The 20,282-nt window shown below is 38.9% G+C and overlaps 1 protein-coding gene across 9 annotated transcripts in view; it reads right to left on the bottom strand.

The window, feature by feature from the left end:
* SLC4A10 (solute carrier family 4 member 10) overlaps positions 1–20,282 on the bottom strand; it is a 185,324-nt gene that overhangs the window by 33,264 nt on the left and 131,778 nt on the right. For all 9 annotated transcript variants that reach the window (XM_034426222.3, XM_034426261.3, XM_034426229.3 and 6 more), the window contains 7 exons: positions 15,048–15,205; positions 11,744–11,831; positions 11,328–11,474; positions 10,290–10,390; positions 8,305–8,479; positions 8,019–8,152; positions 6,544–6,789 (listed from right to left, as the gene is read on the bottom strand). In XM_034426222.3, the coding sequence (XP_034282113.1) occupies positions 6,544–6,789; positions 8,019–8,152; positions 8,305–8,479; positions 10,290–10,390; positions 11,328–11,474; positions 11,744–11,831; positions 15,048–15,205 (1,049 nt within the window). The remainder of the gene's footprint in view (positions 1–6,543; positions 6,790–8,018; positions 8,153–8,304; positions 8,480–10,289; positions 10,391–11,327; positions 11,475–11,743; positions 11,832–15,047; positions 15,206–20,282) is intronic.

The following is a 20,282-nucleotide window of genomic DNA, read 5'->3' as shown; positions in this document are numbered from 1 at the left end:
GTGTGAATGATGTATTGTGTTCTTCTAAGACTGTTTTTTGTTGTTTTTCTGTTGCATTATTTGAGACAGAGTAAAAAGTTGAAATATGAGCTGCTGTCCATAAGATTTCAGTACCTCATTGCCGCAATATATGGGAGATGCTCACTGCTGGCCTCTCTCTCCTTCTCTTAGAAAAAATAGCTTTTATCAGTTCTGCAACAGAGACTTCATGGAGACTTTCTCTGCATCAATGTTTACAGACATGCTTGAAAAGGAACTACTATAGGAAGGAAGGAAGGAAGGAAGGAAGGAAGGAAGGAAGGAAGGAAGGAAGGAAGGAAGGAAGGAGGGAGGGAGGGAGGGAGGGAGGGAGGGAGGGAGGGAGGGAGGGAGGGAGGGAAGTAAGGAAGGAAACATTCTCTTCATTGTCATTTGTTACCACCTAACATCCCATAGTAAGGACACACAGTTGGTTAGATTGAGTGTAATTTATCTTAATTACAATCATTATGCAATGCTTCATGTCTCTTGATGACTGCAAAGTATAAGGTTGTTCAATGAGTGTATGAAGAGTTAGCAGAATCATGATGGATGGAGTCCAGATCCCTCCCACATCAGTGTGCCTGCTGACCATGTTTTTGAGATTGTGCATTTGGCTTCATTAGGGAAGCAGTCATATGCAGATATAGATGTGTGCTTATCAGACTCCCCTGTCCAATCAGGCACTATTGACCAACATTCCTCATCATAAAAGAACACATTCATATTCCCTTTTCACTCATGCTTAGTAAACATTAGATGCTTAGTCAAATGTGAGTATGTACCAGTCTCCTGAAGATGCAGTACCTAGTGCCTGAGAGACTGAATTCTCACAATGTAGCCTACACATAGAGGGCAGATGGTTGTGAGGCCAACTCACAAACACCTTTGCTAAATCCCTTCATTTGTACTTAGGATTCAAAGATAGTTGGGGCTTACAGGTTTTAAATATAATATGACCTAACCCCAAAATTAAAGCAAGCAAGCAAGCAAACAAACAAACAAACAAGTAAGTAATAGCAGCATCCTTTAACTAAAAGAATCTAGCTCAGTTATTCATCAGTATGACATGAACTTGGCACCTTAAACAACTTTCACAGTGGGATATTATGCTCCCAATTCTTAAATGTATGCCATGGACAGATTGTCATATGCATACCGTCATGCCAAAGCTCTTTGAAATTATTCAGTATAATCTGTTAATAATCAAGGGACGTCTGGTAAAAATTGGTTTTTCTTTTTTGTTAGAAAACATCCATTCATCCCTTTTTGAAGTACAGAACAGAACTGCCAAAGTAAAGATAAAATTAGTGAATCAATTTTTGAATATTAGCTAGGGAAAATTATTTCTGATGAAGTAATGGCAGGTGGGGATGACTTTGGGACACAGGAAGAAGAGCTGCAGACTGGACAACTGGCACGCAAAGATGTCTCAGCCTGTAGAAGGGGGGATAATGTGGGAAATATTTCATAAAGGCCCCACCCTAGAAAAAGGAAAGAGGAGAAAGAGGAGAAATGCATTCAGTCTCGCAAGATTCTGTTAATGTAACCTTATAATAAGGTTGTGCTTGTTTTCTGAACTACCTCACATGGGTAACACATGAAAGAGATAAACATTCACATTTTATTGGAAACACATGTCTTCATTTGTTTCCACTTAGACCCTATCAGCACTTACAGGACCCAGAGCAAAAAAGGGGTGGGGCTTCTCAGCAAAGTTGGATATCCAACAATTCAATGTGAATATAAGCAACCATTGCTGTTCTCAAGGATTCCATTCCAGTATAAAACTATTTAATTAATTAATTAATTAATTAATTGTTTGTCAACAAGGATAAGGAAACAAGTATCAGTATAGACATAGACATAGACACATGAAAAAAATGGCAATAATAAATAGGCAAAACATAGCCATAAATACATAAAATGTTTACATATAAATGGGGACAGTAGGATAGGGATGGTAGGCACTCTGGTGCACTTATGCACACCCTCTTAGGGACCTCTTAAGAAATGTGTAAGGTCCACGGTAGACAGTTTAAGGTAAAAGGTATGGGAGTTAGAGAAATTAATAGGATTAGGTAGAGTGTTACAGACATTTACTACTCTATTGCTGAAGTCATATTTTCTGCAATCAAGATTAGATTACATTTAGTTTGTATCTATTGATTGCCCTTGTGTTATTGTGGTTGAAGACTAAGCTTTTGTCAGAATGTAGACGGCGTAGTTCAAGGTTATCCAGGCCTAAAATTTCAAGCCTGGTGGTATAAGGAATTTTATTGCGAGCAGAGGAGTTGAGTACTTTTCTTGTAAAATACCTCTGGACCCTCTCTAATGTATTAATGTCCGAAATACAGTGTGGATTCCAGGCAGGTGAGCAGTATTCAAGGATAGGTCTGGCAAAGGTTTTGTATGCCCTAGTTAGAAGTATAGGGTTACCAGAGAGAAAACTTTGTAAAATAAGGTTGACAACTCTTACTGCCTTTTTAGCAATGTTGTTACAGTGAGCTCTGGGGCTTAGATCTTTTGAAATGAGTACTCCTAAGTCCTTGACAGAGTGTGGGTTAGATTGTTTCTGCCCAGCTTGTATTTGATGTTCTGATTTTTATTGCCAATGTGCAGGACTGAGCATTTGTTAGCAGAGATTTGGAGTTGTCAATTGTTTGACCATTCAGATACATAATCTAGGTCGTTTTTAGGGTAGTAGAATTGTCTGTGGTGTTAAATAGTTTACGATCACAAAGGTCGTTAATATAAAGCAGAAAGAGTGTTGGTCCTAGAACGCTGCCTTGGGGAAACCATTGTTAACTGGTGCAGGGTTTGATATAGCGTTTCCAATTTTAACTACTTGTTGCCTCTTTGATAGGAATGTAGCTATCCAGTTGTGCAAAGATCCAGAAATCCCGTAAGAACTTAGTTTTAACAGAAGTTTGTCATGTACCACTGATTCAAAGGTTTTGCAGAAGTCTATGTAGATTGCATCTATTGCTTTACCTTGATCAAATTGAGAGGTCCAAATGTTTTTGCATTTTGCACTATGGATCATGAAACTGTGACTAACAAAACTTCAATTGCCCACAACCCTGCCAACTTTACTGTTGTGGCCATTAGACACTAAAAAAATGTGTGCGTGGTTACAAAAAGGCCACCTACCCTGTGGTAGACGGTTATAACACTGTAATCTAAAAAACCTTTAATAATAGTAAGAAAATGTGGCATATAAATTCCACTTATGGATTCCTTTGTGGATAAGTAAGTATCTACAGTGGAATCCATTATGAGGTAAGTGTAAAGGTATCATTCAACATTCAAGGAAGGCCTATTTAAATCCCTTTTATAAAGTATCACACAGAGATACACACAGACACACACACAAGGCATTCTTATACTAAGGACAGATTTTACATAACTATTCATACAAGCCAAAGGACTATTACAGAGGGCTATAAACTCAGTATATACCCTTTAATCAATTTTCCCACAAGAACTTCTATATAAATATACCTATTTTCTATATATGTCCACTGAGAAATAAATTGTATTGACATTCATTGGATTGACTTTCAGTGAGTATTCAAGAGAATTGCAACCATATGGTTAGCTATTCAGCTTTGGAAAACATATGATGCCTTTATATTCTCCAACAGCCATCCATCAATAAAGTGATACGTTTGGCCAATGACAAAGTCCATAGATAGTGGAGTTGGAGGAAGTTGGAGGTTATTTGTAATGTGAAAGAGCTTTTAAATATGTATTGAGCTAAAGAACTGGAAAAAGACAAAATGAGCAGGTGTGTATATTTACTTTATAAATGATAATGGCTAGCAAAAAAAAAAATCACAGAGAATTTCATTTGCTATTTCTGACAAGTGGGATACTGATATAGATTTAGAAGCTGAAAAGGTCTTTCAGAATGTATTACTATACCAACTCATAAGCAGACTTATGCATCAGTTACAATTGTCATGAAGATACCTATGTTGATTTCTTTAGAAATATAATTAACCATTCTAGAAAGAATTTCAGTATAAGCACCTACATGAAAAACAAAGGAGTGCACAGCTTTCACAACACTGAGGCAAACTTCACTACAAAATTGTAGATAAGCATATTAGCAAACCAGCCACTGGATCCTGTCCATCATCTTGCTGCTTCCTCACTAATCCCATTGTCATTTGTTCATTTTTGCATCTTCTCTTTCACCAAAGTGGAATCGGTAATCTAGCGTCCAGTAGGTGCTTTGAATTTCAACTCCTATCAAGTTTATCCAGCACAGTCAATGTGAAGGAACTATGGGAGCTGTAGTTCAATAACTTTCTACCTTTGCTATGTTTTATGGGTCAGCTCCCTTCCGCCATTCATCCCAATTCAATGGGATTCTGACAATATGCACATTTTCATTCTCTACCAATTGCATCTGAATGCAAGTTGTTTTAAATGGTAGCACACTTGACTTTTTTTCCTCACAGATAATTACAATTACACCTTGATATGCCACCAACATTTATAAGATAAAATACAACATAGTGGGCTGCAGTTGTGAAATTCTAGTATAAAAGTAAAAAGCCAGTCTTTCCTTGGCATCAAATCCAAAGCAATCTTATAGTTAGAGAAACAGTAGCTGTTCCCAACAGTCCAAAGTCCAAATGACCTTGATAGAAATAAGTGAGCTCTGTTATCAAGATGACAAGGGGAAAACTATATATTAAGCCCACAAAATAGCTTTCTCAAATGGTTCAAAAGACACCTTGTTATAGAAGAGTATAAGAAAAGGAAGGGGATACAGCACAATCAGACTTGTAAGGTGATATTATTACAACCAATCTGAATAATAGTAGCTTTAGCCCTCCTAAGGAGTTGCTTTCTTAGCCTGGTCTACCTAGTTGGGCTGATAGAAACCATGACAAAGAAGGCCCCCTCGAGCATTCTCTCACGATGCCCCTTTCCTCACTAGGATGCTTAGGGTGCCCTGTCCTAAATATCTTGATGTATGCATTGGGGAAGGCCCTCTTTCAAGTATCAAGGGCCTCTGAAATATCACTTCTAAAATCTTAAAAACCCAATCATTAGCATACATATGGGCAACCAGGACAGATCCTATACGGCAGGGTTCCCAACCCCTGGCCCATGGAGCGGCACCTGTCTGAGGTATACCAGAAATGGGCTGCACAAACAAGCGGCGCTCCATCCATGGGATGCAGGCAGCGCATCTCTGGTTCACAGAAAAACATCTCTCCATGGAATCGGTCCCTGGTGCCCAAAAGGTTGGGGGCTGCTGCTATATGGTATCTAAAAATTATTCAGGCAATACTTCACAGTATTGTACACTAACTGTCAGTCCTGGAAGCCATCTTTTACTTTGGATCTTCAGGGCTGCCACATTTAGTGCTGTGGGAAACTGGGAGGGGGGATTGTATGGAGTTGGAGAGATATCTAGCCATAATAACATTCTTTTCTCTGAGAGTCAAGGACATCCTGCCCTGCACTTGGAGTGGTGTGACTGGAAGGCATCTCCAGTTGGGACGGTGCATTGATTGGACCATGTGATGGACATGTGGGTGCTAGGGCTAGGATTGGACTTGGACTTTCTTTTGGGTGGGGAAAACCTGGAAGCTTTCAGATTCAGGTTTTTCCAGATGTGCCAATATGGAACTTTGAGGATTTTCTTGCTTCAGAGTCTTCTTTCGTTGGGGGTGTTACTTGGAACCCTGACATTAACTGCAGCATCCAGATTATTTTCAGAGGAAACCCATGCAACCACATAGTTTAGCCACAAACTAGTCAGATTTTTAGCATTAGAACTAAGATAAAGACTGAGCTAGCATAAACTTAGTTATACCAAATGAGTTGGTTATTTCATTTAACTCAAAGAGAGCTAAGTATAATTAATTTTAGGGTTAGGTGAACATTTTATATGATTCAGAATGGTTTTGCTGAAGTGTTTATGTTGCAGAATATCTGAGTTGCTAAACATTTGTGGCTTATACTATTCCTATCAAGAGACGGTGCAGTAGCTCTTATCTGAAAAGGAGAACACAGACATTTCTCTAAAAAAAATAAAACCAGCCCCATCCTACCATATCTATTAGTTACTGCTTTAAAGCTAACATTCATGAAATACATTTTCTTTTTGGAAAACATCAGATTACCCTTTCTTTGAATTTGTAACAATTTCCTTTATTATATGAACAGAAGAAACAGTATAGAAACAGTATATAATGCAACTTCAAAATTGATAAGTATGATAATAACAAAATGGGAGATGAGTCCATATCACAGAAAGCCTTCTTCTATACCCCATTTATTTTAAAATCTAATTAAAATACTGACAAACAACAGGTATCAATGTGATCTTGGTGATCTTGACAAGTTCATCAACATGAGATTCATGAACAGGGAACCAAACCTGAACAAGAAATATCAAATTTCTCTTCCTACTGGGCATTTCCTTCCTGATTCTCACAGTAGAAACTCTCCCTTTGGCAAATAACATCAGTAAGGATTAATGGAGAAAATCTTACTTACGAGTATTGTGTTAGAAGTTCCAAGTTATTATGCATGTTGATCGGATATGTTTCTCTGAGATGATAGAGCTTTTCTAAGGCCTCATAAATGAAAATGATGCAGATAAGAGATGCAAAAGCTTCTTCCGTAAACCGAGTAATATAGCACACCAAAGAACTTGCATCAGTCGCAACGAGAATGATGCACAGAATTGCAGTCCATAAACCAATGCTCGCTCTCAAAGAAAGGTAAGACAGTCCGTAATCCCTATTAATAGATTTTTAAAAAAATATTATTGTGGCGGTCAAATGAGAAGATATAGATTTAGGAATTCCATGCGGTCTCTAGACAATCAATTATTCTTCAAAACAGCTTTTTTGGAAAGCATAGCAAAGACTATAACTACTTATTGTCATTGGCCAATGTTAAGCCATAAAACATATTTCAGTAATAAGGCTGTTTTTCTGGTTTATAGCTGTGGTATTGCCTTGAAGGCAAATTCCTAGATTTGCTTGCAAATCTCAAAAAATAAAAAAGCTTCCATTCTGCTCTTGAAGAGTCCAGGATTTTATTACTGGATTTTATTCTCTTGTTCCTATATTTGGTTTTATCTTAAATTTTGATAGGTGTTATACTGTTGACATATTCTGCAAATAGGAGGGGCACTACATATGTGAATCAACAAATACATAAATACAATGCTATGTTATGTTGTGATTCGAGGACTTGTACTTCACAGGTTCACCTCACCCAGGAGAAACACCTGAAATCCATTTTAAAGAACAATGATATCCAAATATACGAAGTAAAACAAATCCTTAATTAGAAACAATCCCAAATATACAAGAATTTGGGCATAAATTAACAATGTAGAAAATTACGGCCACTTTAAATTGGCCAGGGAATATAACATTTTAAGGTTAGCAATAGCACTTAGACTTATATATTGCTTCAAGTGCTTTACTGCCCTCTCTAAGTGGTTTACAGAGTCAGCATATCGCCCCCAACAATCTGGCTTCTCCTTTTACCGATCTCGAAAGGATGGAAAACTGAGTCAACCTTGAGCCAGCCAGGATTGAAGGAATTGAACTGTTGGCAATGTGAGCAGAGTTAGCCTGCAATCCTGCATTTTTAACCACTGCACCACCATGGCTCAAGAATGCTGCCATCTTGTTTTTTCTCTTGTCTGTCCGATCTGCAGTACTTTGGCTTGGAATTAACCACTCTTAATGCTATTTTGTAATTAGAAGCTCTACGACACTCAGGAATTTTTAAGATGGTACTTACAAATAGTTCCCATCATCCCTGATCACTCAAGCTATGGGCAAGGCTCATGGCTCTACTCCAGTGCTAATACCAATCAATAGTAGACTTTTAGAAATGAGATTAAATATATCAAAAGAACCTAGCACAATTTTTTTGAGTCTTTCTAAGAGGCTCGTTCAAGGGAAAGCAGAAATGGTGAAACTCAAAAAGGAGGAACACGGAGCACTTACTTGCAAAATTTGAATAATATCTTTTCAAACACCAAAACTGGTCCTGTGCTACCCAATATGGTAAGAGGCTGCCCACCAAACAATGAGTAAGCTATTCCAGTCATCGATGCGCCAAACAGAGATTCTATTGCACTCTGTATATTTAAAAAAAAAGTAGAATTGAAAAGTTAGAGCTGTGACTTGGGAACCGATACTTAGAAAATGCCACCCAGAACGTTTTATTTATTGGGATAGGGATAGGGACAAATAGATACAGTAAGGCTGAAAATCCAATTGCAACACATACTATACGACCATCTGTTGCTTCTCCCAGCAAACCGCCAAATGTGATAACAGGAGACATACAAGCACAATAGAGAAATAGAAAAGATGCTAGACACTGCAAGCTGAATGCATCGGTGAAGTCACTCAACAAGAATGGCACTTTCCTCTTGATATCTAAAACCAAGCCCCCAAAGAGCCTAAAGAGAGTGAAAAAGAATAAATATTACTAAAATGTGATGGTGATTTTTATTTTGTTTTAAGCAGAAGCTTATAGTTGCATTAAAATTTAATGTGCTATTTGTATTCACTTTTAAAATGAGGTATGAAATAATCAAGAAGTCACCAACTCACCATCTTCCTGTTTCTAGCCCGGTCAGAGGTGGGCGGCACATACTCTAACAACCGGTTCGCCCGGAACTGAAAATGTGAGTGTGATGCGCCTTCTGTGCATGCACGCGGCATCGAAAAAACGGCGATTATATAGAACGTGATAGCGCCAGAGTGAGTGGGCGGGCCCAGCAGCTGGTTGGAACTACCGGTTTGCCAGAACCGGTCCAAACCGGCGGCAGCCCACCACTGAGCCTGATGCTTTAACCACTACATCAAACTGGTTCTCTAACATCAGTATTAGGTATTGAAATATCCTTGATGGCAGGTTATTGCCACAGGTCACTGCCCCTGAGATATTAGAGAAAGCAGAACTGTGGCCACTTCATCTTGGCAGAAATCCTGACAAGAGGACTTCCAGTTCGTCTACAAACACAGCCAGATAGCATGGAGAGATCTTCAAAGTTGTTACTGGGCCCACAAGAGAATATAGTGAAGTGATGCTACAAGTAGGAAGTTCAGTGGCTGTGCTTGAGAGAAAGCCAAAATGGTCACCTAACCAGATTTTCAGCATTAACTGAGATGAACAATTTCCTATGAACTCCAAATCATTGGAATTTCTGTTATAACAATATTATATAATGCCTTAACTATCCCTATTCCTATGTATACTTCCTACCAGTAGTAAGCATCCACAGGATGACAGTTATGGTCTGAATTTTTCTTAACTTGTTAAAAAATGTATGCACATACTGAATTTCAGTATTTTAGCAATTGAACAAAGCTTGAACAATTATAACAAGTTTCTAAAGTGAAAAAGTCAGTATTTTTTTAAAAAAAAATTATACTGTTTTTTCCTTAACATAAGACAGCTACAGTATAATCTACCTAACAATATTTGAAACAATGCAAGGAAAATTATACATTTAATACAGAAAATTAACCTTCCTTCCTTCATTAAATGGAATGGGGCTCTCCATACAAAACAGCTGCACCTGCACTTTACAAAGAAATATAAAGCATAGAGACTGTCATGATTCCATTTATTGCATGGCTATTTTTAATGTGTTAAATGATATGCATACCAATTTAGCAATTGTTTGCAAGACATAAATATATATGCAGGCGAACCCAATCCATTTTAATAGAGGAAGTACATTTACACAAGTATTTGTTTCAAATAAATGGGACAGCCTATTCATTTTAACCATCATTTATATGCACGCATCATAACACCTACTGAGCTTCAAGTGGGTACTAGATCATATTTTTAAAAAAGAGCCTTACATGTCTTTGTATCAGTGGTGAAATCCAGCAGGTTCTGACAGGTTCTGGAGAACCGGTAGCGGAAATTTTCAGTAGTTCGGAGAACCAGCAAATACCACCTCTGGCTGGCCCCAGAGTGGGGTGGGAATGGAGATTTTGCAATATCCTTCCCCCAGGAGTGGGGAGGGAATGGGGATTTTGCAGTATCCTTCCCCTGGAGTGGGGTGGGAATGGAGATTTTGCACTATCCTTCCCCTGCCACGCCCACCAAGCCACGCCCACCAAGCCCACCAGGCCACGCCCACAGAACCGGTAGTAAAAAAAATTGGATTTCACCTCTGCTTTGTATGTGTGTGTATGGATGGATATTTACATATGTACGGAATCAAATAAAAATACTATCTTACTACTAACTTTCCAGTACGTTGTAATTCTGGTCCCGAATGTCCTCCAAGTGGCTCTGGGTCTCCATGAGCAGCAGTTCCATTTGGTACACCTGGAATTTTACGTTTCTCCTAAATGAAAAAAAATGGATGTGACTGTTTTGAATTTGTTTTCCATTCCAGATTGTGGATTGAAAAGAAACTGTCAAGGTAAATTAGAAATATCAGGTCTAGCTTCTTTTAGTAGGCATCTTTCACAAATGAAAGTCACCAAAGTAACTTATTTAACAGGACTTCTAGCATCTGGAGATGCCAAGCACAATCTGAGAGAAGCGTCTGGAAAAGTGCTACAATAAGAGCTTTCTTATCAGTTAATAACATCCTGTGAGGCTTCAGCACTAGAGAGTAAAAACTAAAAGAAAAAGAAAAAAGGACTATATTCAGCCATCTTTCTCCTGTGGGTTTATGGGATGCTGTGTCCACCATATCTGTTCCATTGCTAAGACTGTTCAAGTACAATGAAGTCCAAGTCAAGGCAGAGAAAGAGCATATTCCTGCTGATTTACTATTACAGTACAAGGACATGTTACTGCCATATGTGTGCTACTGTCATACCTCTTTCTAGAATCTCTTTCTATGTCTACTTGGTAAAATTTATTTATAATAATTAAAAAAATACAATGATGAAAAAGCTCAGACTTTCACTGACTCATACAAGCTACAGAATAGAATGGAATGGAATGGAATGGAATGGAATGGAATAGAATAGAATAGAATAGAATAGAATAGAATAGAATAGAATAGAATAGAATAGAATAGAATAGAATAGAATAGAATAGAATAGAATAGAATAGAATAGAATAGAATAGAATAGAATCTTTATTGATTTAGTCAAGCCATGTTAATGGTAATATGTCTCTGAAAAATCATGGGAAAAACTGTTTGAGATGCCAATGATCTATAGGAGAGGTAAACATTGTAGAGCACTGATGATATCTTATGTAATTGTATGACAACTGGAAGAAATGAGGAATATAAATATAAACGATAAATAAATAAAAATAAATACCTGAGAAGGAACATTTTTGGGAGGTTCTATACGAATTGTTGGGTCCCATTCTCCTGGAGGGAGAACTGTCACTTGATCAAGAAACTCATCAATTCCAGCGACTAAGTCACTGCGATCCTTAGCTTTATATGCAACATCATGAAATACCTATGAAAGAAAAAAGGAACTCCATGAGATTTTATTTCTAAGGGGAAAACAATCCAAACACAGTTGTTTCTCAACAAATCATAAAAATTATTTTCCTGCTCATTTTCATTACTGTTCACTGTGATTCAAAATATTGAATTAAGAAACTGCTAGTTATTAATCTAAAGCATTTTAGAAGGACATGGTGATACAATAAATCTTCATACAAAGCACTTTAAAATAGGTAACTTTTCAATGGGTTTAATCAACACCTATGAAAGGTTAAGTACCTCATCTGTCATTAATGTTCCAATTGACCTGCCAATCTCATGATACTGTTGACCTTTTCCTAAGGGTCCCAGAAGAATAAATAAAAATCTATGAAAAATAAAACAGAAAAATATTCAGTTAATTTTACATAATTCTAGTATCTGAACAAGTACAAGTTAGAAGAAACTTAGTCTCTGTTTTAACTGCTCTTGAATTTGCATTTTACAAGTTGGAAAAAAATTCTTTTAAACATTGATATACCATTTTTTTTAAAAAATTAAAACCCCAAGAATATGTTATTTTTTAAGAAAATTATAAACACTTTCCTTGGTGATGACATAATTGGAATTATTACATCCTCGCCTAGCAAGTTTTGGGCTCATGTATTTTTTAAAACTAAACAGAAGTATACAATAAAAATGGTTTCCTAATGTATTATTAAGCTGTAACTGTACCAAAATATCATATTACACAAAACAAAATGAGAATCATTTCTGTTTGGGCAGGTATTTTATCATTTTTTAGAACAGTTAATGCTTGTTATGTTCTATTTAGGCCAGTGGTTCTCAACCTTTTTTTGGCCATGCCCTACCTAAGCATCTCTAAAATCCTGATGCCCCACCCCCACCCCCCACATATAATTCTTACTATTCAAAAAGTGACTCCTACTCACTTGGAGGAAGCCTAAAAGGCCATTAACTTGGTTTAAACAAGATTCCAATTGCCCCCATAAAAAATCAAATTGCCCCACATTGGGAACCACTGATTTAGGCTCATGAACTTCCCTCCCAGCTTTCTATAAACAGATTTCCTGTTAATCATCAATACAAAACCCATTTTTCTATCAAATTTAAATGGAAATTTTCATTCAAATTCTCATAGAATTTTCACATATGGATTTAAATTTTTAAAATTGTAAAAGGAAAAAGAGAAAGAGGATAGCCTATGAAATTTAGACCTTCTTCTGACTTTATTGCAGGGCATTAAATAACTGCAATGTTATATAAAGTTTGAGACAGCTTAACCTTCAAAGTAAAATTGTGCATACATCATACAGTACTCAGTGATGACGGTTGTCAATTACTTCTTTAGTTTAGTTTAGTTTAGTTTATTAAATTTCTATACCGCCCTTCTCCCGAAGGACTCAGGGCAGTGTACAGCCATATTAAAACAAACATATACCCAAAAAATTAAAAACAATTTAAAATCAATATATATATATATATATACAATTTGGCCCTTATGTTAAAAAACTACAAACACCCAATTTAAAATTCATTTGCTAAGCCAGCCCGGCCTGTTGGAACAAAAGAGTCTTAAGGGCACGGCGAAAGGTACGGAGGTCTGAGATCATGCGAATCTCCGGGGGCAGTTCATTCCAGAGGGCAGGTGCCCCCACAGAGAAGGCTCTCCCCCTGGGTGTCACCAGTCGACATTGTTTGGCCGACGGCACCCTGAGGAGTCCCTCTCTGTGGGAGCATATTGGCCGGTGGGAGGCTATTGGTGGCAGAAGGCGATCTCGTACATACCCAAGTCCTAAGCCATGGAGCGCTTTAAAGATGGTAACCAACACCTTGAATCGCACCTGGAAGACCACCGGGAGCCAGTGCAGCTCGCGCAGGAGAGGTGTTAAATGGGTGCGCCATGTCGCTCCCATAATCATCCGCGCAGCCGCATTCTGGACCAGTTGGAGCCTCCGAGTGCTCTTCAAGGGGAGCCCCATGTAGAGAGCATTACAGTAGTCCAGATGGGACGTGACCAGGGCATGCGCAAGGCGGCCCGGTCCAGAAAGGGATGCAACTGGTGAATCAGGCGAACCTGATAAAACGCTCCCCTGGCCACAGCTGTCATATGGTCTTCTAAAGACAGCCGTGCATCCAGGAGAACACCCAAGTTGCGAGCCCTCTCTGAGGGAGCCAAGATCTCGCCCCCAATAGTCAGTGATGGAGCTAGCTGGCTATATCGGGATGCTGGAAGCCACAGCCACTCGGTCTTGGAAGGGTTGAGTCTGAGCTTGTTCCTCCCCATCCAGATCCGCACAGCCTCCAGGCACCGGGACATCACGTCAAGGGCATCATTGGGGTGGTCCGGGGTGGAAATGTACAGCTGAATATCATCAGCGTACTGATGGAACTTCACCCCAAAACCACGGACGATCTCACCCAGTGGCTTCACATAAATGTTGAACAGAAGGGGCAAGAGGACCAACCCTTGCGGCACCCCACAAACAAGGCGCCTCGAGGTTGACCTTTGTTCCCCTGCCAACACAAACTGCGTACGGTCAGAGAGGAAGGAGAACCACCGCAACACAGTGCCCCCCACTCCTAACCCCTCCAATCGGCGCAGCATGATACCATGGTCGATGGTATCAAAAGCTGCTGAGAGATCTAATAGGACCAGGACAGAGGAACAACCCCTGTCCCGAGCCCTCCAGAGATCATCAACCAATGCGACCAATGCCGTTTCCGTGCTGTACCCTGCCCTGAAGCCCGACTGGTACGGATCTAGATAGACAGCTTCATCCAGGTACTGGGGGAGTTGTCGCACCACCACACTCTCAACAACCTTTGCCACAAAGCGAAGGTTGAAGACTAGATGATAGTTCGCTAATACAGCCAGGTCCAGGGAAGGCTTCTTGAGGAGGGGTCTCACCACTGCCTCTTTCAGGGAGGGAGGGAAGAAACCTTCACTCAGAGAAGCGTTAATAATGCCCTGGAGTGAGCCTGGTGTAACCGCCCGGGAGGCCAGTACCAACCAGGAGGGACACGGGTCCAATAAACATATGGCAGCACTAAGCTTACCCAGAATCCTGTCCACGTCCTCGGGATTCACAAGGTCAAACCCCTCCCAGATAACACTCTCAAGACCCACCTCTGTCACCCCATCTGAATCTACCCAGTCGGAGTCCAGGCCTTCCCGAATCTGAGTGACTTTGTCATGCAGGAATTGCACAAAATCCTCAGCCCTACCCTGCAAGATGGAGAAGGGAGCGGGTCACCCTAAACAGGGCTGCTGGGTGGTTCACTTCTTATCTCATGGATGGATGGAACACATTTTGGCTACAGCTGTTTGCTATCTAAATCAGGAGTTTTGTTAAACTAGTCAGAAATCTTGAAAGTCTAGCTAGCATCAATGATATTATCCAATTTGGGTGGTGAGGGGGTCTTCACAAATGGTGCTCTGTAGCAATATATAACCCTTAATATTATTCAGAGCAGTCTTCTTTATTCCCTGGCTGGCCCTTATTCTTTTTATCTGTGAGCTGCAGGATTTAAACCAAGCTGCAATAATTACATTTCTTTCTTAGCAATGGTTATAAATTACCTTGATGGGATTGGAACTTCTGTCAAGCCTGAGAGCAACATAGCAGGAGACAATCTAACAAAAGCGACTACAGCACGATCCAAGAATTCAAGCTCACCAACCAAAATGTTTGAGGCTTCAGCTCCAGGAGGGATTTTTTTCATGAAATGCAGATCAACCTGATCATTAGAAAAAAAGGCATACAAGAAAAAGAAGGATGGGAGGGGGAATGAAAGAATCTAACAGATGTGAAGATTCCTAGCATTTAATTTCACTGACACATTGATACATCATGGATCATTAACCACAGGGTAAGTTAGCATAAACATGTATTAGTGCAGGTACAAACTCTGATAAATTAATTGAAGTTATCAATCAATAAAAACTTTAATTGTGGGTTTATAAGACTTGGCAGTTAATTGAACAATTAATGCTCATATTTGTGCTCTAAATATAATCTGCTATCTGCAAATGGTATCTTAGTCATATTGATACCTTATAAAAGGCTAATATTTCTAGTATTGTGCAAAGTCTATTTAGGGTTGCTGATTCTACAACTCTTGAAAAGGCAGCTTAAGAATTCCGATCCAAATAATCTTCAACCAATGAATTAATGAATTTGTTAAGCATGATTCATTCCAATAGGACCAAAGATCTGACCATTTTTTAAAAAAAAAAATTGGAATCATTCATGCTTACTGACAAAAGTAGTAGTCATTTTTACTCCCATTTAAAATTTTAAGTAAATCCATGAATGAAAATGAGATTGTGGTTTTGCTTTACAAAATTGACAATAGCTTTATTATTGTGAAAGAAAAATAGCACATTTTATTTGGAAGCAGTAGTGGGTTTCAATTTGGTTTTCTACCTGTTTGCTTGTGCACACGCATGCGATGCTTCTGCACATGCGCAGAAGCATCCGGGTGGGTAGGTGGAGCCTCCTGCTGATGCTACCGGTTCACCCAATCCGGGGCGAACCGGTAGCAACCCACCACTGTCTGGAAGGTGCTTCAATGTGGCAGTTCTGCCATGAAGTGAGCCAGGTGGCTCACACTAGAACCTCATGATTCATTTCCATGGGAATCAAGAAAAATATACTCAATCTCCCCATCTACTGCTCACAGGACCACAATTATTGTTCCATGACTATGATGACTGTGTCTATACCTCAACAGTGATTCCTGCCCACTGTAAAATGCAACATGACTGGCAGCTGCTGCTATACATAAAGCATCCAGTGAAGTTTTCCTTTTACAGAATAAGGCATCAAAATAGTGTTTCCCAATCTAGACAACTTCCATGGATTTCCACTCCATAGAATTTTTAGCAATGACATGTGGCTGGGGAATTCTGGGAGTTCAAGTCCACACTTCAGGGAGTTGTCAAGGCTGGGAAACACTCCTGTTAGGACCCAATGGCTCAACACAGAGCTTGTTCTGGTGCTCCATTGTCACAAAACCAACACTGCTGTTAAAAGTTCAGCACATCATACTTGCATTGTTAAACTTCACTACTTTAAATTGTGTTTGCTGTTACTGTAACAAAATGTTCTTCATTACATTACCTACAATGCCTCCTTCGGAGGAAAAATATTTTCCTCAGTAGGATGCATAAATGTTGGGGGGGGGATTCCACAGGAGGCCTCCGCTGCTTTATTGAGGCACTGTTACACTGTTAGTGTTAAGCATAATGGATCTCCCATTAGATTAAATCGGCCAAGGTACTTTCAAAGATAGTAAGCAACTAGTTGAAAGACTTCTAATCTTTCTCTCTCCAGAAACCATTATTTTGGAATCAAGGTTGTATTAGCTTTCTGAGAAAACAAGGATTTGTAAACAAAAGGAAAGAAAGAGCAGCATTATAGTAGAACAGTTACCTACTAATTGCACTGAACTTCCTGTTGCCCCAAAATCCAATGTGAGAAAGCTTAGGAACATTATTTAATGCAAGAACAGTAACCAGAAAAGCAATTGCATTACTATGTGGGCTGGGGTTGAAAGGGGTTGTGTTAGCTTTTGGAGAAAGTAAGGAGGAATTCTATACAATGCAAAGAGAGTGCAGCCTTACAATAAAGCAATTTGTGATTAACTGCATTCAAATTCCTGCTGTGCCAAAGATTCACTAAATAATACCACTGAGGAAAAATAAAAAGAAAGGTTCAGCTAATGCTGGGAATCTCAATACAGGTATTGTGCTTAGGCAAATACAAAAATAAGGAATCAACAGGATTATAGCAAAAGCTCCTGCTCTCTTCCTGGCCCTTCTTTTCTGTAGGCATAGTTATGATACGGCCTGGGTACTAGCTTGATACAGTGGTTTTATTACGCTCCACAATCATGAACATTCGACAATGTTCTACAACCACAAGTTCTTTTTTTTTTTTAAATCCTAAGCACATTAAGCACATTAAGTGCTTAAACTACAATTTCTTTCAAATCATTAGAAATTATTGTAACATATATGCAATTATACTATAATTATATAATTAATTATAATTATTATTAAACAAAAACACAAGCCCCAAATGACTGAGGATATTGCAGGTAACCGAATAAAACATTAAATGGGCTAAATCTCAGATCTCAGAAAATTGCCAAATCTGATGAGATTTTGGTGCTTTTGCTTCAAAATCTCACAAGATTTTACCATCCTTTCCCCCATATCACGCAAGATTTCAGGGTGAAACACCATCTGTGATCATGCACAATCTTTCCAACAAGCTTTTAGGGTCATCTTTGAAACTGACAATGCAAAGATCCACATGAAGAAATGGTTCCGACTTGCTACTCTATTCGTCAAATTATTGAAAAGCATTCTTTTTTTTCTCTCTGATTTGTGTCATTTACTTTATGTTAACAGTTAACTGTCTGGTGTTCACAAACATATTTTATTTGTGTTCTCCCCATAATACCTTTCTAAATGTTATGAAGAGTAATTCACAAAACAACATGTTCAAATTGATATCACAGCTTCATATTCTGAGAATTTCAAATTACTGCGTTTCTCTCCCATTTGCTTTCCCATTACCAATCTAAACACAAAAACAGTGACCAAATCCAATATAAACTGTTAAAGTGACCATTTTAATGTCTATCTCGCAGCCATCTGTCAGTAGCAGTGTGCAGTGTGTCTTCAATAGTGTTTACAAAGTTGTTTTCTTGCAAATGGCTCTGGCACATGGACAGAATTTAAGCGCCATGGCGTTGTCTGTGTTATGAAATCATTTTCAAAACTTTTAACATCTCCAAAAATTAAGCCCAGAGTTCTTTTTTTCGCTGCTTTGCCATCTTATTTACATATTTCTTGTGGAATAATAATTTAAATCTACATATTTATCCGGTACCGAGAAATTATCACTGATTGCTTGAAATGCAATAGTTCTTTTAAGGGAGGACTACTTCACAGATGGGAGAAAGCATATGCACATGCTTGGAAGGATTTGAGTTACTTTTGATGGCAGGATCGTAATTGAGCCCTCATACAATGCAGCAAAGAGGAAGCCCAAGCCAAGATTTTTTAGTGGGGTGCTTTTGTGCACAGATAAACTGCCCTTTCTCTTGTCCCCAATCTCATTTCCACTGATCATCAACATGGCTTAGGGCACCTACTCAAGCCAAATAAACCCAAAGGGCTGGGAATTTACAGAGCAAGTATTCTGCACAACTCCAACTCGGTTAATCAATTGTTGCCATCAACAATGAAACAGTAGAGGTCACTTAATGCACTCTGCAATGTCCCCTGGCAGTTTTTGATATTAAAAAAAATCAATTAATTTGCAACACATTGTTCACCGCATCTAGAAATAATTGGCCAGCAAGTGACCTCGATTTTGACAATCCATGAATTGGAGATATGATCATGTTGTCATGTAATCCTGCAGATCAGGCTAGAGGTTCATAATGACGAGAGAGAAACCTTGGGTCCATTAATTCTCAGGCTGTAAGGTGGCTTTTCAAGAACAAATGGAGGGGGAGTGAAGCATGAAAAAGCAGATAGAATGCCAAATAATGCTTCTTACAGTATCTTCCATTAGTTAAGCTTTGGCTGCTGCGAAAATTGTTCTGCCAATTGAAAGGGATAATATCACACGAGACACTGTTTTATGGAGATTTGCATTATTTTTTTCTGAATTCCAGAGGACTCTACTCGTGATTCATTCATTTAGCATGTTTACTTGCTTGTCGTTGGCAGCAATCTGTTTGTCTTTCATTCCTTCCTGGCCTCCAAAGATTTTGAGGCAACTCTAAGCATTGCTCCTCCTCTCTCCTAATATTTTCTTCATAAAAAGCAGCTTAAGTCAATTAGACTGAGAAAAAGAAACACTGATCCTGGTTTCTTATAGGTAAGGTTAAGTCCTAAGAAGATATATTGTGTTTTATTTAGCACTCTGTGTATACTAGGCCACTGTGGTTTTTCCCACAAAATGCCATGTGGAAACCTTAATTCTCTCTGAATTTAGTCTTCCCTGAACAACCAAACTTAGAGAGCACCAAGGATTCCATAATTTAACCCTGAGCTACATATGTTCCCTTCTATTAAAAATACCATCTCACAGCCAGGGATTGACAAATTTTTGGGGTCTTGAGCACCACTGTGTAATCTTACACAAGGCTCTATGAACTTTTTAAAAAGTATCAACCCAAATCTTATTATATCACGAAACCTTATAAGATGTACCACAATACTTTGACCTTCCCGTGCAATATCACAGAAAATAATCACTGAAATTGCTGAAATCTCATACCCCTTGTATGAGAACTCACTCTATGGCTAGCTCAAAAAAGCAGGGTTTAGAAAACCTACAGGAGCATACCCACTAACAAGCTTGAGTAAGCTGCCATACTACACAACTGAGGGGAGATCTGAATGTGGGTTTTCTTAATCTGATGCCCATTTCTTATGCATCACCAATCAACCTAAGACAACTATATTCAGAAAAGAGCCATTACTGTTTCCTATTTTGCAATATGAATCTGTACAGTTTATGGTACGTGTTTATGTTTACCTCAACTCCTGGTGATTTAATGGACACACACATGCAGTTTCCTTGACTACAATATGGAAGTTGTTCACCACCTCCTTCTTCTGGGATACCCACCACCATAGAGTTTTCTGATAGTAAAAGTAAAGGTTCCCCTTGCATAGATGTGCTAGTTGTTCCCGACTCTAGGGGGTGGTGTTCATCTCCATTTCAAAGTCAAAGAGCCAGGGCTATCCAAAGACGTCTCTGTGGTCATGTGGCTGGCATGACTAAAT

The sequence above is a fragment of the Pantherophis guttatus genome, chromosome 1 (assembly GCF_059756535.1).
Source record: "Pantherophis guttatus breed Tessera chromosome 1, ASM5975653v1, whole genome shotgun sequence".
NCBI lineage: Eukaryota > Metazoa > Chordata > Lepidosauria > Squamata > Colubridae > Pantherophis > Pantherophis guttatus.
The sequence above is the reverse complement of the archived record's forward strand: the minus strand, read 5'-3'. Positions and strand labels throughout refer to the sequence as shown.